Source organism: Apium graveolens, chromosome 6 (genome assembly GCF_009905375.1).
Source record: "Apium graveolens cultivar Ventura chromosome 6, ASM990537v1, whole genome shotgun sequence".
NCBI classification, from domain to species: domain Eukaryota; kingdom Viridiplantae; phylum Streptophyta; class Magnoliopsida; order Apiales; family Apiaceae; genus Apium; species Apium graveolens.
The window spans coordinates 243,957,182-243,980,820 of record NC_133652.1 but is presented as its reverse complement, the minus strand read 5'-3'; the positions used below and the strand labels follow the sequence as shown (position 1 = coordinate 243,980,820).

At 35.7% G+C, this 23,639-nt stretch overlaps 1 protein-coding gene and 1 non-coding gene across 2 annotated transcripts; one reads left to right on the top strand and one right to left on the bottom strand.

Annotated features, from left to right (window-relative positions):
* The first annotated feature begins 2,585 nt into the window (after positions 1-2,585).
* Positions 2,586-2,692, top strand: LOC141669609 (small nucleolar RNA R71). Its single transcript, XR_012553878.1, has one exon. It is a non-coding gene; the product is annotated as a small nucleolar RNA R71 (small nucleolar RNA).
* Positions 2,693-14,329: 11,637 nt separating this feature from the next.
* Positions 14,330-19,818, bottom strand: LOC141663901 (uncharacterized). The gene is made up of 11 exons (XM_074469749.1): positions 19,389-19,818; positions 19,021-19,192; positions 18,595-18,669; positions 18,267-18,504; positions 18,065-18,174; positions 16,950-16,983; positions 16,786-16,832; positions 16,548-16,679; positions 15,214-15,278; positions 15,038-15,131; positions 14,330-14,935 (listed from the first exon to the last, which is right to left on the bottom strand). Exons 1-11 carry the CDS (start codon positions 19,492-19,494, stop codon positions 14,764-14,766), a joined length of 1,245 nt encoding a protein of 414 aa, XP_074325850.1. The 5' UTR covers positions 19,495-19,818; the 3' UTR covers positions 14,330-14,763.
* Positions 19,819-23,639: the final 3,821 nt, after the last annotated feature.

Here is a 23,639-nt window from a genome sequence, read left to right as displayed (position 1 = left end):
GGAGAAGTCGTCCATGAACACCTCGATATTATCTCCAATCATATCAGAGAATATAGCCATCATACATCTCTGAAAAGTGGTCGGTGCGCCACATAAGCCAAACGAAACTCTGTGAAAAGCAAACGTGCCAAATGGACAAGTGAAGGTAGTCTTTTCTTGGTCCTCTGGTACAATACATATCTGATTATACCCCGAATAACCATCCAGAAGACAATAATACTCGTGACCAGCCAACCTGTCAAGCATCTGATCAATAAATGAGAGTGGGAAGTGATCCTTCCTCGTGGCCTTGTTCAACTTTCTGTAGTCCATGCATCCCCTCCATCCTGTGACTGTTCGAGTGGGGATGAGCTCGTTCTTCTCATTTGCTACCACAGTAATACCTCCTTTCTTAGGTACACATTGCACGGGGCTCACCCAAGTACTGTCAGAAATAGGATAAATGATTCCTGTATCCAGCCACTTCAGAATTTCTTTCTTCACAACTTCTTTCATGATAGGATTAAGTCTGCGCTGTTGCTCAACAGTCGGCTTACTACCCTCCTCTAGCAGAATCTTATGCATGCAGTATGAAGGGTTGATCCCTTTGATGTCTGCTATAGTCCATCCGATAGCCGATTTGAATTCTCTCAAGATCCTTAAGAGGTTGTCCTCCTCACTACCTGAAAGGTCAGATGCAATAATAACAGGTAAAGTAGATACATCACCCCAAAAAATATACCTCAAGTGTTCAAGCAATGGTTTAAGCTCCAAGATAGGTGCTTCCTCAATAGATGGTTTGAGCTTTCCTTCAGCATTTTTGAGGTCAGAAGTACCAAGAGATTCAAATGGTATGTCTAGCTTTCGCCTCCAAGGAGAAGCATTTAGATATTGTAGTTGCTCATTGCCATCCTCATCATCACTGTCAAAATCCCCTACTAAGGCCTTCTCTAATGCATCATGTATTAGCATATGATCAAGTTCTAAAGTAACCGCAGAATCAATCAAATCCACTTTTAAGCACTCCTCATCTTCTGTAGGGAATTTCATCGCTTTGAATACATTGAATGTCACATCCTGATCCTGCACCCGCATAGTAAGTTCACCTTTCTGCACATCTATCAAGGTACGGCCTGTAGCCAAGAAAGGTCTCCCCAAGATTATGAGAATCTTCTTATCTTCCTCGAAATCCAGAATAACAAAGTCTGCAGGAAAGAAGAGCTTATCCACCTTTACTAGCACATCCTCCACTATGCCTCGTGGGTATGTAATAAAACGATCAGCCAACTGTAGAGACATATAGGTGGGCTTTGGATCAGGCAAGTTCAGCTTTTTGAAGATTGACAACGGCATCAGATTGATGCTTGCTCCCAAATCACGAAGGCACTTGTCAAAAGACAACTTTCCAATGGTGCAAGGAATGGTGAAGCTACCTGGATCTTTAAGCTTTGGAGGTAACTTTTATTGCAACACATCACTGCATTCTTCCGTTAAAGCAACGGTCTCTTGGTCGTCCAGTTTTACCTTCCTTGAAAGAATACTCTTCATAAATTTCACATAACTAGGCATTTGCTCCAGAGCCTCAGTGAAAGGTATATTGATGTGAAGTTTCTTGAACACCTCCAGAAACTTACCGAACTGCTTATCCAGCTTTTGTTGTTGCAATCTCTTAGGGAAAGGTAGTGGAGGATAGAGCTGTTTCTCCCCTGTATTACCCTCAGGCAGAGTGTGTTCAAGAGTAGTCTTCCTTGGTTTCGCCGCTTTCTCCTTTTACTTAGCTTCTTCATCACCCGCTTCAGCTTCTCCTTCTTTTGCTTTTTCAGCATCAGCAACTTTTCCAAACCTTAAGGTAATAGCCTTGACTTGCTCTTTAGCTTCCTTCCTGCCTGGCACTTTAGTATCACTGGGAAGTGTGCCAGGTTGACGATTGAGCACTGCATTGACTATTTGACCGATTTGATTTTCCAAGGTCTTGATTGAAACCGCCTGACTCTTGCACAATAACTTAAGTTCCTCAAAATCAGCACTAGTGGGTGGAGCTGCACATCCCTGTTGAGGATATGATTGCTTTGAGCATAATGCTGAGGTTGCTGGAATCCAGGAGGATTGAACTATTTACTTACGCCCTGCTGATATGGTTGCTGAATAGCATTCTGATTATTACCCCAGCTGAAATTTGGATGATTTCTGTTGTTAGGATGATAAGTAGCTGGCACAGGTTGCTGCGGTCGCCGATAATTGTTCACATACTGAACAGATTCATTAACAAGAGAACACTGATCCGTAGCATGAGAACCTGCACAAAGCTCACAAATCATAGCTATCTGATTGACTCCATAGGTGGCTAGAGAATCGACCTTCATAGACAACGCTTGGAGCTGCGCTGCAATAGCTGTAGCTGCATCAACTTCCAAAATACCTGCTACCTTCCCAGGGATCATCCTTTGAGTTGGGTTTTGATTCTCATTTGAAGCCATAGTCTCAGTAAGATTATAAGCCTCAGTATAGCTTTTGGCCCACAAGGCGCCTCCAGCTGCTGCATCAAGCATGGGCCGAGATTGGGCCCCAAACCATTATAGAAACCAGTGATCACCATCCAATCAGACATTCCATGATATGGACACTTTCTCAATATCTCCTTGTAGCGCTCCCAAGCTTCGCACATAGATTCTGTAGGTTGCTGCGCAAACTGAGTAAGAGCACTCCTCATAGCAGCAGTCTTCGCCATTGGATAAAACTTCACCAGAAACTTTTGCGCAAGATCTTGCCAAGTAGTGATAGACCCAGCTGGTTCAGAATATAACCAGTCCTTAGTTTTATCCCTCAGTGAGAATGGGAAAAGCCTCAGCTTGATAGCCTCATCAGTTACACCATTATATTTGAAAGTACTACAGATCTCGACAAAATTTCTTATGTGCTTGTTGGGATCTTCAGTCGCAGCACCTCCGAAAGAAACAGAATCCTGCACCATCTGAATAGTGCCCGGCTTGATTTCGAAGGTGTTAGCCTGAATAGCCGGATGAAGAATGTTTGACTGAATGTCATCAATTTTGGGCCGAGAAAAGTCCATAAGAGCTGGATCTTCCGGAACTATACGATCACCCATGATTACTGGTTCTTTCTGCTCACTTCCTGAATCCGAATCTTCAAAATCTATCTTCTCCGGAATACCAAGAATTTCGTCTGTCTCCTCAGCCGTATCTAAAGTCCTCTTGTGAGTACGAGAACGTGTTTGCATAAATGCTCGCTAAAGTACCTGAAACACAATCGGAAACAATAAGTAAAACGTCTTAATCACTGAGTCCTAATGACCACTGATGGTAAGTACATAAACTAAACAAATACGCCGAGTCCCCGGCAGCGGCGCCAAAAACTTGTTAGGGCGAAAATACGCGCTAATAATACACGCAAGTATACACGTTCGCAATTAATATAGAATACTTTCTAGTTCATTCCCACAGAGACTCAGACTAATTATGTTCAACTAACACTCACTCGCCAATGTATGATTACTTCTCAATGTTAAAACAATAACACTTAGATTTGATTAACTAATTATCAACTACAATTAACTACGAGAATTAAGCACTTAATTAACACATGAATTAATCAATATAAAAATACTCATGAGATCACAACTTCATTACTACTTCCTTCAATAGTCATTGTCATTTTCCTTAGCATGCAACAGTGATGATATTAATCGAACAACACGAAACTGATAAAAGCCAACTTTCATTGTACTAATACCATTCTACCAAGCATCCACAATTAAGATAGAAGTTGAATATGCATCAATTATGTTGAGTCCCTATATGTCTACAGAAATTGACAACATTACGATTTAAGCACAAGTTATTCCTTTTGATTACACAGGGCGAATAAAACGGTTAGAGTTACCCACTAATCATGCATACTCGTACATGAACCTATGCTAGCATGGCAAGTTCTAAATCTCGAGATCCACCGTCGCTTCACAAGAGATTAACACCCTATCTTATATGTTCGCGACGCACATAAGACAAATAAGCACAACCAATACTAGATATCATACAATCATCACACACTAAGGTATTAAACAACTAACTAAAGAATTCCATAGTAAATCCGTTACGACCCCATGATCACGATTAGCCCATGATAGCACTCATCGTCATCATGGGTTCATATGAAAACATGATAATAACACACGAGAATAATAACTAAAACTACTTTTATTAAACCAGAGTACGTCACAAGAGTAAATAGGTTCAAAGTAAAGAAAACTAGCATCCAACGTTACAACGAAATAAAGAATCACAAGAAAATATGCTTCCTCTTCGTTGCGGTGTGCTAAAACGGTCTTCTTCCTTATCTCCTCGCTCTTCGATTAATACTACGATCCAACCTTTGTGAAACGTCTCTAAAATCTACTTATATAGGAGTCCCATAATACCCAGCTAACTCAGAAGTTGGAAGTTAAACAGAACCAGGAGTCTAAAATAATGATTCTAATTTTCCGTCCCTGAGCGGCCGCTCAGCATTCCTGAGCGGGCGCTCAGCTTCCTGAGCGGGCGCTCAGACTCCTACTGGAAACTGCTATATTTTTCTCCTGTTTCTTCGCTGCAATCTGCTCCTATCTTCCCGCTTGCAATGCTAAACACATGTCAAGGCTTATTATTGATGAAATCTCTCCCGAAATGTAATTAATACCCTGAAATGCACAAACAATAGAAAAATGCATTAAATACACAAAATACTTGATTTCAAGACATCAATTCAAGCCATTATAAGACGTTCTAAGTGGTATAAAATGCCACTTATCAATGCTCACTTGCTTGGATTTTTGGCTCCTCCATGAGAGTTAGAGATGAAGAATCAGGAATTGATGTATGAATCATATCTACATCCAGTTAATGTGTGGGTGAGTTTGGTGTATCTAGTGTGTGTGAGATCTTTATAGTAAGAGATTTTGGCTATGACTCCTCATTTATTGGAGCCACATCAAACTGAATTTGAGAAGGTGCAATGACTGAGTCTTTAGCTGCAGTTTGCACTGTGTGTGATCTCTATGCATCCCCAAATTTTCTATATTTCTTATTTCTTGTATAAGTTTAGGGTGAGTCTGTGTCCCTTACCCTTTTGGCCTGTGCTCCTAATTGGGAGCTTGTTTCAATAGTAGCATCTTTTTGGGAGGATGAAACTAGAGATGTGTTAATTTCCTTATTAAGCACCACAATTTGTTTGGAAACTGTGGTGTGGCTAGGTTTGATACATTCACTTCACCATCCTTATTCTTAGGGCTTCTTTGATTTTCACCCTGTCCCTCACCAGTCCTACCCACCTTCACACTCCCTCTTTATTTTTGGTAGTTTTTGAAACTGGCATCTTTTGAGAGACACCAGAGTGTGGTTTCTTTGATTCGGATTTTGAAGTTTTGGATTTTGTGGCTTGGGTAGGCATCTGTTGGGTTATTGACACAGATGCCATAGCCACAGTCAATGGCAAAGAAACTTGAGAGGTAAAAGGAGCAGAGACAGAAGTATTTAACTCACTTACCTGAGGACCCTCCATGATAGGCAAATAAACAAGTGGCACCTCCTTGTGGTGATTGGTTCCGTTTAAATCTGTAATTACTCTGGTTTCTTGAACCCAACAATCCAGTTTGTTGGTTGGGTTCTCAATGACAAGATCCTCACAAATATGGTTAGCAATAATCATAAAGAATCTAGCATAATAAACATTCCTAGATCTCTTTTTAATCTCCCCTAACTTGTAACCTAACTCAAACATGATAGCATCACTAAAATTATAGTAATTATTAGTGGCCAGCATGTAGAGCATGTTAAGCATAGTAGTATTGATAGAATCAAAGTTGCTTATTTTACCAGAAATATCTTGGTAACTACATCACACAGAAAACTCCACTATTTCCTAAGACATAGCCTCCTAATTTCACTTAATTTAGTGGTAGGAAGTGCATAGCCAATAGTATTAAGCAAGTTAACTAAATCAGCATTTGTGTCTGGTTTAGTAGTAGTGTTTTCAAGAATTTTAAAGCATGCTTGGATAGTATCACTGTTATTACAAAATTCCTTACCTTTAATGGAGAGAGTTATAGTTTTGTCAATTGTTTGATACATAGCAGTAGTCCACATCTCTTCCACAACTTCACAGTAGATTGTGGGTAATTCCAGTATGGCATAGTTAAGCTTGCATCCCTTCATAAAATCCATCATTTTGTGATAATCTTCAGAGGCTGGAATTTCTTTGTTCACAAGAGCTACAAAGTTGTTCTTTTCATAAATAAATCCTGTCTGGGACATGATCTTGACTACTGGTGCCATTGTTAAAGCAAGGAAATTTGCAGAAAGAAAGGGGGTTTTGCTTTGAGGAAGAAGAGAGCAGTTAATTGCAATAGAGAAAGATAAAAGCTAAAATGAACTTAAAATAAGGGTTTTATGTATTCTCAGATAAAAATTAAAGGTAAAAATTAAAGACCCAATGAAAATTGCCCAAAATAGCCGTTTAAAAGTAAAATAAACTATCAAAATTCGGTCAATTATCCGTCGTGATATACTTACAGACTGTAAGTAAATCTGATGGATAATGCTCAGAATTTTAACGGCTAAGATGTAGATAATTCGACGGATGAGAATAAAGCAATTATCCGTTGGGTTAAAAATAATCAAGAAAAGTAATTTATTTTTATTAGGCTATTCTATTTCGACGGATGATTAAACTCGATGGATAATAAACATCCGTTGAGATGTCGATTTTGACTTAGCCAAATTTTCATCCAAAACAGAAAAATCAATTAAGATTATGGTTGCATTTCAACTTGCAAAATTATCAAAAATGATTTAAGAATAATTAAGCATACTTAACTCACTTACCAATCTAGAGAAGGTGGATTCATCAAGTGGCTTGGTAAAGATATATGCAAGATTGCTTATCACTTGAAACAAAATGAAGTTCCACAGTACCATTCATTACATGTTCCCTAATGAAGTGGTACTTGATGTCTATGTGCTTTGTTCTTGAATGCTTTATTGGATTTTCAGTACTGGCAATTGCACTTGTGTTATCACAGAAAATAGGAATTTTTTCCACTTGCAGACCATAGTCCAACAATTGTTTTTTCATCCATGGAATATGTGCACAGCAACTGCCAGCAACAATATATTCAGCTTCAGCTCTAGAAGTAGAGACTGAATTTTGCTTTTTACTAAACCAGGGTACGAGCTTGTTTCCTAGAAATTGACAGGTTCATGTTGTACTTTTTCTATCAATTTTACAACCTGCATAATCTGCATCTGAATAACCAGTTAGATCAAAACTAGAATCTCCGGGGGTACCAAATGCCAAGTTTTGGTGTTCCCTTGAGATATCTGAAAATTTTCTTAATATCTATTAAATGAGATTCTCTAGGATCAACCTGAAATCTAGCACAGAGACAAGTAGCAAACATTATATCTGGCCTACTAGCTGTTATGTACAAAAGTGAGCCAACCATGCCTCTATAGCTTGAAATATCCACAGACTTTTCAGTAGTGTTTAATTCAAGTTTAGTTGCAGTGGCCATGGGAGTTTTTGCAGATGTGCAATCCATTAGATCAAACTTCTTTAAAAGATCATAAATATATTTGGGTTGACTAATGAATATTCCATCACTAACTTGCTTAACTTGTAAACCAAGAAAGTAAGTTAGTTATCCCATCATGCTCATTTCATACTTACTTTGCATCAATTTGGCAAACTTTTTGCAAAGTTTTTCATCTGTAGAGCCAAATATAATATCATCTACATAAATTTGAACAAATATGTTAGAGCCGTTAACATTTCTAAAGAATAAAGTTTTGTCAACAGTACCTCCAGTGAAGTGATTTTTTAAGAAAAACTTTGACAAAGTATCATAACAGGCGCTAGGTGTTTGCTTCAATCCATAAAGTGCTTTCAAAATATAATAGACATATTATGGAAATTTGGATCTTCAAAGCCAGGAGGCTGACTGACATAGACTTCTTCCTCAAAATTTCCATTTAAAAAGACACTTTTGACATCCATTTGATAGAATTTGAAATTGGCATGGGCTGCATAGGCTAAGAAAATTCTGATGGCTTCAAGTCTTGTAACTGGAGCAAAAGTTTCATCAAAATCTATTCCTTCTTATTGACAGTAGCCCTTAGCAACCAATCTAGCTTTGTTCCTGACAACTATGCCATTTTTATCCATCTTGTTTCTGAATACCCACTTGGTGTCAAGAGAATTCTTTCCTTTAGGCTTGGGTACTTGCTTCCATACTTTATTCCTCTCAAATTGGTTTAGCTCCTCTTACATAGCTAAAACCCAATCAGGATCCAACATAGCTTCTTCTACCTTTTTAGGCTCTTCCTGAGATAGGAAGCTGCTATACAGACATTCTTCTTGAGTTGCTTTTCTTGTTTGAACTCTAGAAGATACATCACCAATAATGAGTTCAAAAGGGTGATCTCTAGTCCATTTTCTTTGTTGAGGTAGATTAGCTCTAGATGAAGAGGCCTCATTGTTGTCTTGATGTGTGACTGAGTTTTGATTAGAAGAAACTCCCCCTGAGTTTATGGATCTTTGATTTGAAGAAGGAGTTATTTCTGTAAGTGATTTATTTTGACTCTCAGCTTCTCTGATTATTCCGACGAATGATGCACTTTGTATCCCGACGGATAAAGCTAATTGTCTTCCGATGGATGATACATTTTGTACCTCGACTGATGCTGAATTTTATGCATTATTGGAGATAGACTTTTCTGCATTATCCTTAGCCACTATTTCTTGATCACTATCATCATCACTGTCATCACATATTTTCTCAACATTATCAAATTTGAGGCTATCATGGAAACCTTCATCTTTTAGTCCTTCAATCTTCTTATCATCAAACACAACATGTACAGATTCCATAACAATGTTTGTTCTAAGATTGTAGACTCTATATGCTTTTCCAACAGCATATCCAACAAAAATTCCTTCATCTACTTTAGCATCAAACTTTCCATGTTGTTCAGTTTGAATCCTTATAATGTAGCATTTGCATCCAAAGACATGAAGAAAATTTAGAGTTGGCTTCTTATTCTTGAATAATTGGTAGGGTGTCATGCATTTTGCTTGATTGACCAAAGAAATATTCTGAGTGTAGCATGCAGTATTCACAGCTTCGGCCCAAAAATATGTTGGTAACTTTGATTCTTCAAGCATTGTCCTTGCAGCTTTAATAAGAGATCTGTTTTTTCCTTTCCACCACTCCATTTTATTGTGGGGTTCTAGCTGCAGAAAACTCATGCATAATCCCATTCTCTTCACAAAATAATCTCATCACAGAACTCTTGAACTCAGTTCCATTGTCACTCCTGATTCTTCTTACTTAGAAATCAGGATGATTGTTGACTTGCCTTATGTGATTGATGATGATTTCACTAGCTTCATCTTTGGATTTTAGAAAATATGTCCAAGAGAACTTTGAGAAATCATCTACAATTACTAGGCAATAACTTTTCCTTGAGATGGATAACACATTGAATGGTCCAAACAAATCCATGTGCAATAGCTACAAAGGTTCTTCAATTATTGAATCAAGCTTCTTTTTGAATGATGCTTTAATCTGCTTTCCTTTCTGGAAGGCATCACACAATCCATCATTTGAAAACTTTGCTTGAGGAATACCTCTAACCAATTCTTTCTTGACTAGCTCATTCATGGTCTTGAAGTTTAGATGGGACAGCTTCTTGTGCCATAGCCAACTTTCATCTTGACTTGCTTTACTGAGAAGACAAGTTACAAATTCTGCAATTGTTGAGTTGAATTCAGCAAGATACACATTTCCTTTTCTCACTCCAGTGAGAACCACTTTATTACTCTTCCTGTTGGTCACAACACAGGCTTCTGAATTAAAAGTAACTGAGTTGCCGCCCCTATCACAAAGTTGGCTGATACTGAACAAATTGTGCTTGAGACCATCCACTAGGGCAACTTCCTCTATGATGACATTATCTTTTAAAATCAAGCCATATCCTATAATATAACCCATGCTGTCATCTCCAAAAGTAATACTTGGGCCAGCTTTTTCTCTAAAACCAGTGAGCATGGTAGAATCTCCAGTCATGTGCCTTGAGCAACCACTATCCAGATACCAAATATTCTTTCTGTTTCCCTGCACACATCAAAATCAAATTAAGTTGATTTTGGTACCCAAGTGCCCTTGGGTCCTGCCTTGTTAGCCTTTTTCTTTGGTTTCTTAGGTTTGACCTCATTTGACTTGGGTATTTCAAATTCATCCTTTGTCATTTGAGTTGGACCTTTGAACCCATTTACTGAAGAAGAATTTTCGTGCACATTTTGATTAACATGAAAAGGTATGCTATGTGAAAACATGTTATTCCAGTAAGGCATGTTAAATGGCATTTGAGGAATACTAAATGCAGCATAATAAGGATTAGGTGCAAATGGCATATTAGCATACTGTGCATTCAAATTGTGTGTAGGCATAACATTTACATGCATTGTAGGCATGCTGGGAAATGAAGATGGTGCAGACATGAGAGCAGTCATAGCAAGTTTGTAATTAATAGACAAATGATTAACACTACCACACTTAACACATATTTTTCTTGGTGCATATTTATCAGGTGTGTAGTTGTTATGTTTGTTAATCCCTACTTTCCCATTTCTATTGTTTTTCCTTTTTGACTCTGCTTTTACTTCAATTTTCTCCAATCTGTCATTCAATTGCTTGATAGACAGATGACCTACATTGACTCTCTTGTCCTTTTTAACTTGACTTGTTTCTCCTGGAACAAAGTTCTTAGAAACTGTGCATTCAATGGCATATTAGCATATTGTGCATTCAAATTGTGTGTAGGCATAACATTTATAGGCATTGTAGCCATGTTGGGAAATGAAGATGGTGCAGACATGAGAGCAGGCATAGCAAGTTTGCAATTAACAGACAAATGATTAACACTACCACACTTAACATAGATTTTTCTTGGTGCATATTTATCAGGTGCGTAGTTGTTGTGTTTGTTAATCCCTACTTTCCCATTTTTATTGTTTTTCCTTTTTGACTCTGCTTTTACTTTAATTTTCTCCAATATGTCATTCAATTGCTTGATAGACAGATGACCTACATTGACTCTCTTCTCCTTTTTAACTTGACTTGTTTCTCCTGGAACAAAGTTCTTAGAAACTGATCCATATTTTTCATTTAACTTAGCTAGCTTAGTTTTGCTAACTGGTACTTACACTCAACAGATGTGGCTCATTGTCTTTCGACGAATAATCTTTTTGATTATTCGACGGATAATTTTCATCATCCGTCGAATCCACATTTGATAAAAGCCTTTCAACCAGATTAGAATCAAGCTTCTCCTTGTTCTTTTCCAGGCTGCATCACAGAAAGATTCTATACCTTGAACTTTAGTAATTTGAGCATGAACATCTCTAGATGATTTCCATGCCTTAATTACTTCCTATTCTCGTTCAAGTTGCTTTCTTAAAATCTCCTATTTCTTTAAGGATTCAGTTAGTTCATCCTTAGCAATCTTGCATTTCTATTTTCAATTTTTCAAACTCAACAAATTGAGTCTCTAACATATTTTTTCTTTCACTTAAAAACACATTGTTCTCTTTAATTTTATTGTTTTCTTTAGTGAGAGACTTGAGTGTAACACACAGGTGATATAATTTAGTAGACATGTCATTTATGGCATCATTACACTCAACTTTAGATAAATGTGCTAGGTTTGTTGTGATTACCTGATTGCTTGATGAACTGGTCTCTGTTTCATCTGACTTTGGCCATAAGTGCTAGATTGACATAGCACGTGTCTTCATCATCTTCTAATCCATCTGCAGCCCAGTCATTCTCTTGTGTGATGAAAGCCCTTTCCTTTTGTTTGAGCAACTCAAAATATTTCTGCTTATAATTAACAGGCTCAAATTTCTTTTTACCAGAATCAGGCTTTCTATACTCACTAGCAAAATGACTTGCCAAGCCACATTTGAAACACTTGAATTTAGACTTGTCAACCATGTTTCTGTTTGGCTTAGCTGCTCCAAAATTCTTCTTGAATTTGAGCTTGGCAAATCTCCTGGATAGAAAAGCAAGATGCTCATCTATGTCATCCATGTCATCTTGACTAAGCTGGTCTTCATGCTCAGCTACTAGCCCTTTTCCCTTGCCTTCACAAACTCTAGGGTTTGGTGCAGAATCAACAGCTTCAACCTTTATCTCCTTCTCATTTCCTTGCTCAGCAACTAATGCAATGGACCATCCCTTCTTTCTTCCTTTCTCTATCTTCTCATCTTACTCCATTTCAAGCTCATAGGTTTTTAGGATACCATACAGTCTATCCAAGGTGAACTCCTTGTAATCTTGTGAATTTCTCAATGAGACTGTTATAGGCTTCTATTCCTTTGGCAGAGATCTAAGGAATTTGAGGTTTGAGTCTTTTGTTTGATAGAGCCTTCCATGCAGTTTTAGAGCATTCAGTAGTTTTTGAAATCTACTGAAAATGTCGGTGAGTGACTCACCTTCTTCACTATGGAAATGCTCATATTGCTGAATCAAGAGTTGCATCTTGTTCTCCCTTACTTGCTCAGTTCCATCACATATAACTTGGATTATATCCCAGACATCCTTAGCAGTTTTACAGTTTATGATGTTGTTAAACATGTCACTGTCAACACAATTAAACAGAATGTCCATGGCCTATTTATCCTTTTGAACTTGTTCTTTGTCTGGATCTGACCATTCTGCTTGTGGTTTTGGGACTGATGATTCATTTCCTGTATCAGCTCTCATAGGGACATGTGGACCTTTCTCAATGCAGTCCACATATGCTTCATCTTGAGATAGGAGATGCAGGTGCATCTTCACCTTCCAATGGTGATAGCTGTCTTTGTCCAGAAATGGAATCTTTACTCCAACATCTTTTCTGTTCATCTTGTTGATTGTTGTGATATTTAAACTCTTTGTTCTTCAAGAGCTTGCTCCGATACCAATTGTTATTCCCAATCAATGCAACAAGAATTACAGAAGGGGAGGTTAAATGTAATTCTGGCTTCTTTTTCTGATTTTAAGAATGTTCTTACTTAATATATAACTGTGTTTAATTTTGCAAGAAGTGCGGAATGAAAGTAAAATGGAAATTAAAACACAAAGCAATAAAACACAAAGCTTTAAAACTTTCTGGTGGATTTGAACTTATCCACCAAAAAATATATATATAAAGATGAGAACTCTGTGATGCTTGAATAGCACACAGCTACTTACAAGTGAACTTACAGAATTACAGAGAGATGCTTAACATATACAGCTTTATCTATCTCTCTGAAAATAATGCTTACTTCGTTAATTTGTTCTACTTGCTACACTTGATTTATATACTACCAAGTTACATGATAAAAAGACAAACAAGTAAAATATAAAAATGGATCCTAGTCTAATTCCATACTACTTCACTACTCTATCCAGCATCTTTGAGTATCTTCATAATTGCATGGAAATGGTAATACTTCTTTTTTCTCTAAATTCTGCAATTAGGTTGGCACATTCCATTTGCAAACACCCGACACATGTGACCGTGTTGTCACTGTCAACTGCTCTTTTGAATTATGATCATCCGTCGGGATTATGTTGGTCATCCGTGGGGAGCCTTGTTGATTATCTGTCAGGAGCCTTTGTAGATCATCCGTCGAGAGCCTTTCTGTCACTTGAATCTATTTCACTTATACAGAATTACAAGACATCTTATATTTACAATTAGCCAACCTATTCTGCATATCAATTTAGTAGTCAACATGACTTAAAGAATCCTACAGCATCTACTAATACATTATTGTTTGCAGGAATGTGCTACAAGACTTATTATTACATAACCTACACTCTCGATGGATGTTCAGTTGTCATCCGTTGAGACTATAAAATTCATCCGTCAGGACTATTATAAAACATCCGTCGAGAGCTACAAATACACTAAGTTAAATTTACTAAGGTGTTTTGTTCAACTTATTATCAAGTTCACAATATATTCCTAACACACGCCATGTCCCAAATATTACAATTACTCAACTACATACAGGTCTTATCAAATATGTATTTGATGTACCGTACTATCAGAATTGTACATGGTCATGTTTTTATACCTAAATAATTGAATGCTAGAGGAGTTGGAATATAAATTGTAGTTTTCTCAATATATAAAAATGAAAAATAGATATACACAAACATTACAGTTTGACCTAAAGAACTTGTTAAATGAGAACAAATCAATTAAGAACACAGGGAGCAATTGCATCAAATGAACATTGCACACAAGGGGAAAACAATGGTGGATGTAAAAGCCTACGAAAAATGAGATTTGTACTCAGATTAAGTAGTATCATAATCAGCTACTTTAGAGTTCTGCACGTACAAAGAAAAACAAAAAAAAAAAGAAAAGAAGACAGATCTTACAAAATTGAGCATGTACTACAAATTATGTCACCCTGCACCCTACTTAAGTCTAAAGTATATATTCTAGTCTTGCAAATCAATATTCAAAAGTTTTATAACATATCTGTTTGCTTTGAAGACAAAAGGTATACAACTAGGAGAAAGTCCACCAAGCCGGCACTGATTGTTCATACATTTAGCCTTTTAAATATTGCTGCAGTGCACAATAAGCTTCACTCTTGACCATCTCATTGTATATTACTTAAAGATAAATGTTAAATGAGATTAAATCTCACACATAAGATCATGAATTGCTTACTATCACAATTCACGACTCAGGTATCTTCATCCGAACTAATAAAGTCAAGTTCAATCATCTTTTCTTTGGTCTGGATCTGGTTGGGTTTTTTTGATGAATGCTGCCTTTCCTCAGCCTTTGCTCTCTTTGCATTTGGCGGTTGACTTGTTCCTTTCACTGGCAGTTCAGATCCCGCAGAGGGTGATGATCTTAACATTGATAGACCACTTATACATTAAACATTTCTGTTTGGGAAAAGGTGATGGAATATAAAAACACAACAATAAAAGAATAACGAATTTTTCGGTTACCTTTTTTGTGCAGAATGAAGCGGCTTGTTTAGTGCAGAATGAAGTGGCTTGTTTGTCGTGGGACCTTTTTTCATGGGTTTTGAGTCCCCCATTCCTGTAGATCAAACATGTAAATATACGAGTAGACTATAATAGGTAATTACATGTTAAGTTATTCAAGATGGATGAATTTTGACCTGTAATTTGTGTAAGGAACCTAATTCCCTGGGAGTATTGATTTGTTGTCACTTTACCTGCATTGCTGTTTGTATATATAGTTCATCAGTTTCTGTCCACATATTAATGCATATATATGTGAGTCTGTGAACATAGTTTATGTTTGATAAGGAAAAAAGAAAGGCAGCATATCTACGGACTGTGATAGTTTTTCTTTTCCCCGTTTTTTTGACTGCATCATTTCAGTTAAAAATTTTAACCACAGAGCTTAAAAAAAGTTGTAATATACTTTAGACAAACAACATACTACATTACACATTTGCGCCAAGGATTGGGGGGGAATATGAAGCTCAAGGCCGAATCGTAACTTACAGAGATATCTACTGTAAGTTTCAAAGATATATATGGCACACATATTCTTAACAACTGGACAAGTGAGATATGTAAGAATCACATGTGCATTACTTAAATCAAGGTCAATTCCTAATAACACAACATTTTGAACTACTTAGGCCCCGTTTGGTATTGCTGTTGCAGACAGATACAACAGCTTTTTGCTGAAAAACTGTCAAACAGGTGTTTGTTAGATTCTAAAAGCTGCTGTCTGGAAAAGCGCTTTTGGTCTATAAGCTGCTGTTAAGAAAAGCATGTACCCTCATGCTTTTGGAAAAAACTGTTTTTTTTGCGTTTCGTCATCAAACTTTCTCAAAAATATTATTTTCATATATAATATCCCAAACTATGCATAAATTAAAAAAATTACCAAACAGTCATCTAATTTTCCTGACTGTACTTTTTTCGCCAGCACTTTTTCTCACAGCACAACAATTTTTAACAGCACTCCCAAATGGAGCCTTACTCTACAGACGTCGACAGCCAGTGAGAAGATGGGGATATATCTATTTGACTAATTAGAATTATTTACTACATAAATATACAAGATTCAATAATTATAAGATTAAAAATAAATTTGATTGTAACATTCTAGGTTACTTCACATGATTTACAATCATTGAGAATATATAGACAGTAGTCGCTAGATTTACAATTTTTCAAAAGCCAGGGGATTTTTACTAAAACAATTCATCTACTCCAAAAAAGGGAAAAGTATGTGTGCATCCCACTCTCCCCAAACTCTAACAGTGTACCAAGTAAATTTAATTTCAATTCACACTTTCATAAATATGATTCACTTCATTTGTGGCTATGAGCTAAAATTGGTTTGTGGTTTGCATAAATATAGATACTACGCAACCAAGCCTAATAAAAAAAACTACTATGCAAACAAAGAAAATTTTGAGTAGCCAACTGAAGATGAAAAGGAGCAGGTGCGCATACTATCTGATCCACATACCTTAAAGCTTTTTTTAGTCCTTCTACTGACAGTACTTGATTCGGCTTTGCTATATTTTTTTTTTGAGTATGTGGATTCACTACATAAATACCTTCCGACTTGAGATGATTATTAACGGACATTCTCAAATTCCTGAAATAAATCAAAAGATAATTATTTAAATAGGATATCAAGGAAAAAGCATAGAGCATGACACTCAGCATAGATTTTAGTTTAATGTTCAACAATGAGCGCTTACCCTCCTTTAAGTTCAGTTCTTGACTTTGAATACTTCTCGGATGATTTCTACAAGTTCACATGCAGAAAACCATAAATTAGGGAGTTAATAAGAAATTAGAGCCTTGTGTTAGGAAAGAAATATCAGCCTTGATGTGAGAACAAGATTCAAGCCTCCGTACTCACCAATTTATGGTATTTGCAATATATTCCCTGGCGCCTGAAATTACCCAACAATTTCATAAGATGTTCTTTTGGGACTTTGTATCTTAAAGTCATAAAGTAAAAAAGAAACATTTTCCAACTAGAATTGGTAGTGTTATATATCTATGGTCCTGTTGACATTCTAAAACTTTCTAAGTTATCTCATGAGCATGAACTCAGTTTCATTATGACCGCTTCTAACAAAAATACAGGAGCAGTATCAAGATGTTGTGTTTGTCCAGTAAAGTATTAAATTGCTGTAACACATAATGTTCTTATTTTTCTTAATTATGCAAAAATTCGGTCTTACGGAGTTACAGTTAAAACAAATACCATCAGAAATTACAAACAAAGAGATATCTTGGAGCTCACTTGGAAGTAGCAATTATATTGTAATTTGATGCAGAATATTGAAAAAAATACATTCTCTGCAATGATATAATATCTTGAGATTCAAAATGCTATCTAATATTCACCTCCGCGCCCACGAATGTTACTATTAAACTTTTAAAGAAGAGAAATCACTCGTATATACAGGTAGCAACTATAAAATTTTTAATAATAAAGGAGTGACAATTAGCAGTTGCATAATTCTGAACTGGATTTTTGACTTGTTCACATGTTTACCAATTTCAAGCTACACATGGCCATTTAAGTGTGCCAGAATTCAGCAGTATTACAATATAGTGATGATAAGACTTGTTATCATACATTAGCATAAAATTATATATTACTCACAAGTCAGATAATTAAAGAAACGTATCACAATAATGAAAAGACTCCCATATATTCGATATCAAGAGTTCAACATATGTTTTAGCATGCATTTGAGGATAGCCATCAAATCCATTTAATAAGCTACCTCATTCAGATGGTCTTCGAAGAGTATGCTAGATAGCTACTCCCAAGTTGAAGATATAATGCACAATTATGAATATTTATGCTTCCATAGAAATGGTAAATGTTATCACTTAATGAGTAGTCCGATGTTGCTCAAGTAATGGTTAAGGACCATGATTTAGTATATAATAACTGGTTGGTATAGTATACTAATACTATATATGTTAAAAGGACATATAAAGGACCGAGTAATATACCTATTGATCACATTTTTGCAGTCGTTGCCTTTGCAAACTACATAATCAACAGATGTACCCAGTTTTAATATTTGACCAGCATTGTAAACACTCAAAGAACAACCTATTTTCTGCAACATAAAGAATACAAAAATATTAAATGAAAAACCTTTCAATATATTAATAAGAAGAGAAATTATATCGGAATATGAAAACCAGGTACCGAATTATCCTTGCGAGCACCGCAACTGAGAAAAGCAAACACTGAACCAACTTCTTCTTTAGAATTTTTTTGATAAGCAGTACCAAACAAGAACACAGAAGCAGTATTTTCATCTAAGCTTCCAACTTTCCATATACAATAGGGCTTTCCTGCAGAACTCATTCTTTGTTCCCCTTTCTCCATTAAAACACCAACAGTTGCCCAGCATCCAGAAAGAGTATCTCCCACAAGAAGCTTCCTAAAATCAAAGAGTGCATAACATCATAAATAACATGAGAAGTGCATCATGGAGAAACAGATTACATCTCATTTAGGTGCAGTCACCTACTTTATTGCTGGTAATCGAATAAACCGGATATCTGAAAAGCGGTTCGCCAATTCCACAGGAGAGACTAATTGATTCCTGAGAATGGAAATTTTAAAAAGATGAATAAAAGAAAAAAAAAATCAATAGTTTGCAAGCATAAAACACTTAATTGAAAAATAAAACTTGTTAATTCATATCAAGTGGATGTAAAGGGCATTTTCGGATAGTTAAGGGAAAGGGAAATATGAATATGGATATGACTTTAATTAAGTGCTAGCTTTTGACAATGAAAGCCACTCAACCGAACACTAACACATAGGATTAATATCGTCATTCCCATGTACAGGACTGCAATACGCTTAACCAAACAGCCCCTAATTTCATCTCTACACAAGTTTAAATTTCCTCCCCAAAATTTCGGTGCCCCAAATAATTGCTTGCAAGTACCTAATTCGCAACCCCGAGAACTTCTCAACACTTCCATCACTAGAGGTCTTTGATTTAATTTCCTTCTTGCTAGTTTGAGGATCATAATCAAGACAATCTTGAACTGCATTCCGGAACACAGACATATCAACATCTCCCCCTCGCTTAGGCGAGGCATCATCAGATAAGTACCCTGTGCAATTTCAAAACAACTCCAATTTCATTTCCAAATCTAAAAAATCAATTAAAAATAAAATCTTGCAACCCTAAAATACATTTAAAAAAACTCCATTTTATTTATAATTGTAAAACAAGTACAGGATGAATCAAATAAAACCCACATTTCATTACATCAAATCTTGACAAACCCATCAAGGATAATTACATACCAGAGTGTGGGTCCCGGGCCGGGGCAGAAGGAGAGGCGGGTGGGGTTTCTAAAACCCTGTCTTGAAGAGAAAGCAGGAGATCCAAGTCATCTGTTTCATTCGACATGGTCTTGCCTTTTGTGTTAATTGTAAGAATAGTGTGTGTGTGTGTGTGTGAGAGAGAGAGAGAGAGAGAGAGAGAGAGGTGTTTTCTGGTGAAGTTAGGTGAATATTAAAATAATACTAATAAAATTTCACTTCTTTTATTTATATGGTTCTGTAATTTGGAGGGAGTTTTGAATATTTTTCGCGCGAAACTCTTCGGGTATTACTGCTGGAGTGTTTTTTTTTTGTTACGGGCCTAACTATCTTCACCCTTGCAACTTCGTAATTTGCCAAATTGGCCCTGCGCGAAACTCTGGTTCAGACCCAGTTAAAAGGGTTGAAGGAACACTAGTCGAGTGTTAACGACGAATTAGAATAGATGAAATTATGTTTACTGATTTCCCTTCCATAAGGTTCATCCAATTTTGACCAAAGTCACGAGGTCCGTAGAATATAAAATATCTAAAATTTAGAGAGGCGTCCTTATAGGTAATTCTCATATAAATACAATTATGTGCTCAAGTTTGTCTGGTGCCCTTATTTTATTTTTGTTGTTGTGTTAATAATTACTCCCTCCGTCCCGGTCAATTCTTTACGTTTGGTTTGAGCACGGAGGTTAAGAAATATATATAAAATAATGAAAAATAGAAAGAAAAGTGGGTGAAGTGGTGAGACCCGTTGATTTTTAATGTATAAAAGGGATATAGTAGAGTAAAAGTAGTGTGAAAAAATAATGGAAAAGTGGGAAAGTGGTGGGACCCATTAACTATTTTTGGTAAGTTTTGAAATATAAAGAATTGTATGGGACATCCCAAAAAGGAAAATGTAAAGAAATGGTTGCGACATAGGGAGTATCTTTTTGTTCATTTTTATATTTGCCACACACCATTTTTATCGTCGTGCATGTTGAGTATACAACAACGAAAGTAAAACTCAAAACAAATAAATAAGAACAAAAAAGTAAATGAAAATTACACAAAATAAAAATTTACGTGATTCAGAAATTTCTACGAAATTGCTACTCCACAAGCCGCACTAATTTTGTATTGATCTCTCACAGTTGTGTTGTGTTATGATTTTACAATTGCATGAGAATATTTATAAGAAAATAAACCGGAACTAATCAAAGTTAATCTTAATAGCCTATTTTCATGTAATTAATTAATAAACTCCACACACCCAACAGTGAACTAAGTCGAGGGTATTCATAGAAACACTCCCAACTCTTTGGGGTAGGGGCATGATCTGCGTCAGAGATGAGCGTGGTGCGGTTTGATCAAATCGTAATCAAAATAGTTCGGTTTCTAAAATCAAAAATCAAAATCGAACCAATCACCGTTGGTGCAGTTTCAGTTTTTTATTTGCAATTTCAGTTTGAAATGGTGCAGTTTTTATTTTAAAACCAAACTAAATTAAGTTACATATTTTCTTCTATATGTAAATATACGGTCATTTGCTTCCAATCTTATGGCCAAAGATTTCAGAAATTTGGGTTTAATATCTCTATCAGCATAAACTCTTCTATAAAATTTTAGTTTATTAAGTAGTTTTTGAAACCTATTATATGTATTAGTTAAGGACTCACTTTGTTTAAAGTGTAAGGCTTCATATTTCTTCATAGAAAATTGTATCTTGTCCACTATTACTCACATTTTCTTTATAAATAACCTGAAGGTGATCGCGAACATCCTTAAATGTTTTACATCTTATGACATTGTCAAACATATCTTTATCTCTAAAGCTGTTAAAAGAATGTTCATGACCTTCTTGTTTTTATGTACTTTCTTCTTGTCATCTTCTAACCATTCTGAGAGAGACTTGGGAACATATATGTCCTCTTGAATACTGGTTGCATTCAGGCCGGTTACAACCTTTCTTGGGACATGAACGCCATACTCGATCCAGCCTACATAAGTTATAAATAAAGAACTCAAGTAAAAAATGCATCTTATCCTTTTAGTAAAAATAATCTCCCATCATTTCTGGTATAGAAATTTTGATTTATGTATACTTGGATACCATATTAATAATAGATCTTTAAACTTCTTTGAATAAAAAAGAAGTTTGCTCTCATATCAATTGTTAATCTCAGTTAGCGGGATGGATTGTAGAGTGGGAGTTAAATAACACTAAAAACTTTATGTGTGAAGAACTATTTTTATTGAAAATAACTTGAAGAAAAAGAAAAACTAAAGAAGATAAATAATTTAAACAAAACAAATAAAATTATACATTTTTCATTGAATGATAATAAACAGTTATTTTTACAATGTAGTTCTTTCTCTAAAAATATACAATAAGCTATAAGAGAAAGAAATGGTATATACACGCACACACAATCTCCTACATTTTCACTCTATTATATATTACAATTGTTAGTTACTATCTCGACACAGATAAGACATTACATAACTAGTAACATTTGTAATTGAATCCATTGGTTTTGTTTGAATGTTTAAATAAATGTCAGATGACTCCATCTTCCTATCATATCATGGGATTGTCCAAAGCATATAGTCATCTGAATGTGTTCCATTCTTCAAAAAAATATTAACAATCTCAATAAGTTCTTGACATAGCTTCCAAGGTGCATGTGACTCTGTAGACTGTGTTTTATTCTCCTATGTCAAGTAGTTGTCAACTGCTATACGAGATTAATAGTGACATGTTCATGCATTCATTGATAGTGTTGTGCAAGACATGCGACTAAGTCAAATTGACAACCATAAGTAAGTTGTATTGTAATCTTAGTTTGCACTTTGTATTTGTAACATTAAAGTCTGTAAAAATGTCAAAGAGCAGACTGGAGTCTTTTTCTTTTAAACAGTATCAAGGCTAAGAACTCTATCTGGATGAAGATCAAGAAGATCATGCCTGAGAAGAATTATGAAGAAGCTTGGAGTTGAATAAATATGTTTTGGGAAAAATATTCTAAGTCAAGATATCTACAAGTCACAGATTTATTGTTATAGAGAAGTCATTTGAGAACTCCAGAATGACTTATAGAGAACTCAGGAAAGCTAAAAGAGAACTCAGAGATATCGACAAGCCAAATTGAAGATATGAAGATTGGAGATATCGACAAGTCATTTCTTCGCTAGAGAACTCAGAGTTATCGACAAGTCAACATTCATTAAAGAACTATGAGTTATCGATAAGTCAGATTCCACTAGAGAACTCAGAGATATCAATAAGCCAAAATTCACTAGAGAACTCTGAGTTATCGACAAGTCAAATTTGACTAGGAAACTTTGAGTTATCAATAAGTCAATAAGCCACTAGAGAACTCAGAGATATCGATAAATCAAAGTGAAGATATGAAGACTAGAGATCTCGACAAGTCAAATTCTCTTATAGAGAACTTAGAGACCTCTACAAGTTAAATCTACAATGGAGTATTAGAGATCTCGATAAGACAATATACTTATCGAGATGTCAAGTTCTCTATAGACCAAACTGGAGAACTCTAGATAAAATCTCAAAGTACTGAATTACAGACCAGTTCAATATCCAAGATTTACAATCAACAAACAATCCAACCAGCTGGATTGACAAGTCTATAAAAAGCAGCTTGAAGAGTGTGCAAGATCAAGGGTGAAGATTAACTGACAAAGAAAGATCAAAGTTAACACGGTATGCAAAGATATGCTAAGCCAGAAATGAAGATATACTTTTCCTTAAATGGAAATGACAAGTGATAGTTTATTAAAGTTAATATCATGTCTTATTTATACACTGTGTAAACCAGCAGTTAACAAAATTATAAAGTAACACTGGTCATTTGTTAGATGTAATAATTTTAGATCAGAAACTCTTGTATTCTCTCAAGAAAGAAGCTAAGCTCTTTATCAACAAAGAGCCTAGAAATTTTGTAGCAAAATATTCTTAATTTTAATATAAAATTAAGTGAGTTTTGAAAGATCTGTGTTCTTTTTTGTTGCATGTTTAATTTCTGCATGAACACACTTCACTACATTAATTGATTTACTTTGTTCACAACCAAAATAGTTCAAGAAAAGCATAAAAACACAAAAACAGATTCACCCCCCCCCCTCTATGTGTAATTCATTACCTAACAAGTGGTATCAGAGCCAAATCTGAAAGTAAACAGACTCAAGATCTTGGAAGAATGAATACATAGAAAATCAGTAGCATCAAAATTCCTAC

Bases quoted from the DNA above. Each gene is read 5' to 3' on its own strand.
- LOC141663901 (XM_074469749.1), bottom strand. From the start codon at position 19,494: ATGTCGAATGAAACAGATGACTTGGATCTCCTGCTTTCTCTTCAAGAC. The intron at 16,833-16,949 runs GTGAGTACGGAG...GTGAACTTGTAG, and splicing joins ATTGCAAATACCATAAATTG to AAATCATCCGAGAAGTATTC. The intron at 14,936-15,037 runs GTAACCGAAAAA...ATCAATGTTAAG, and splicing joins CTTCATTCTGCACAAAAAAG to ATCATCACCCTCTGCGGGAT.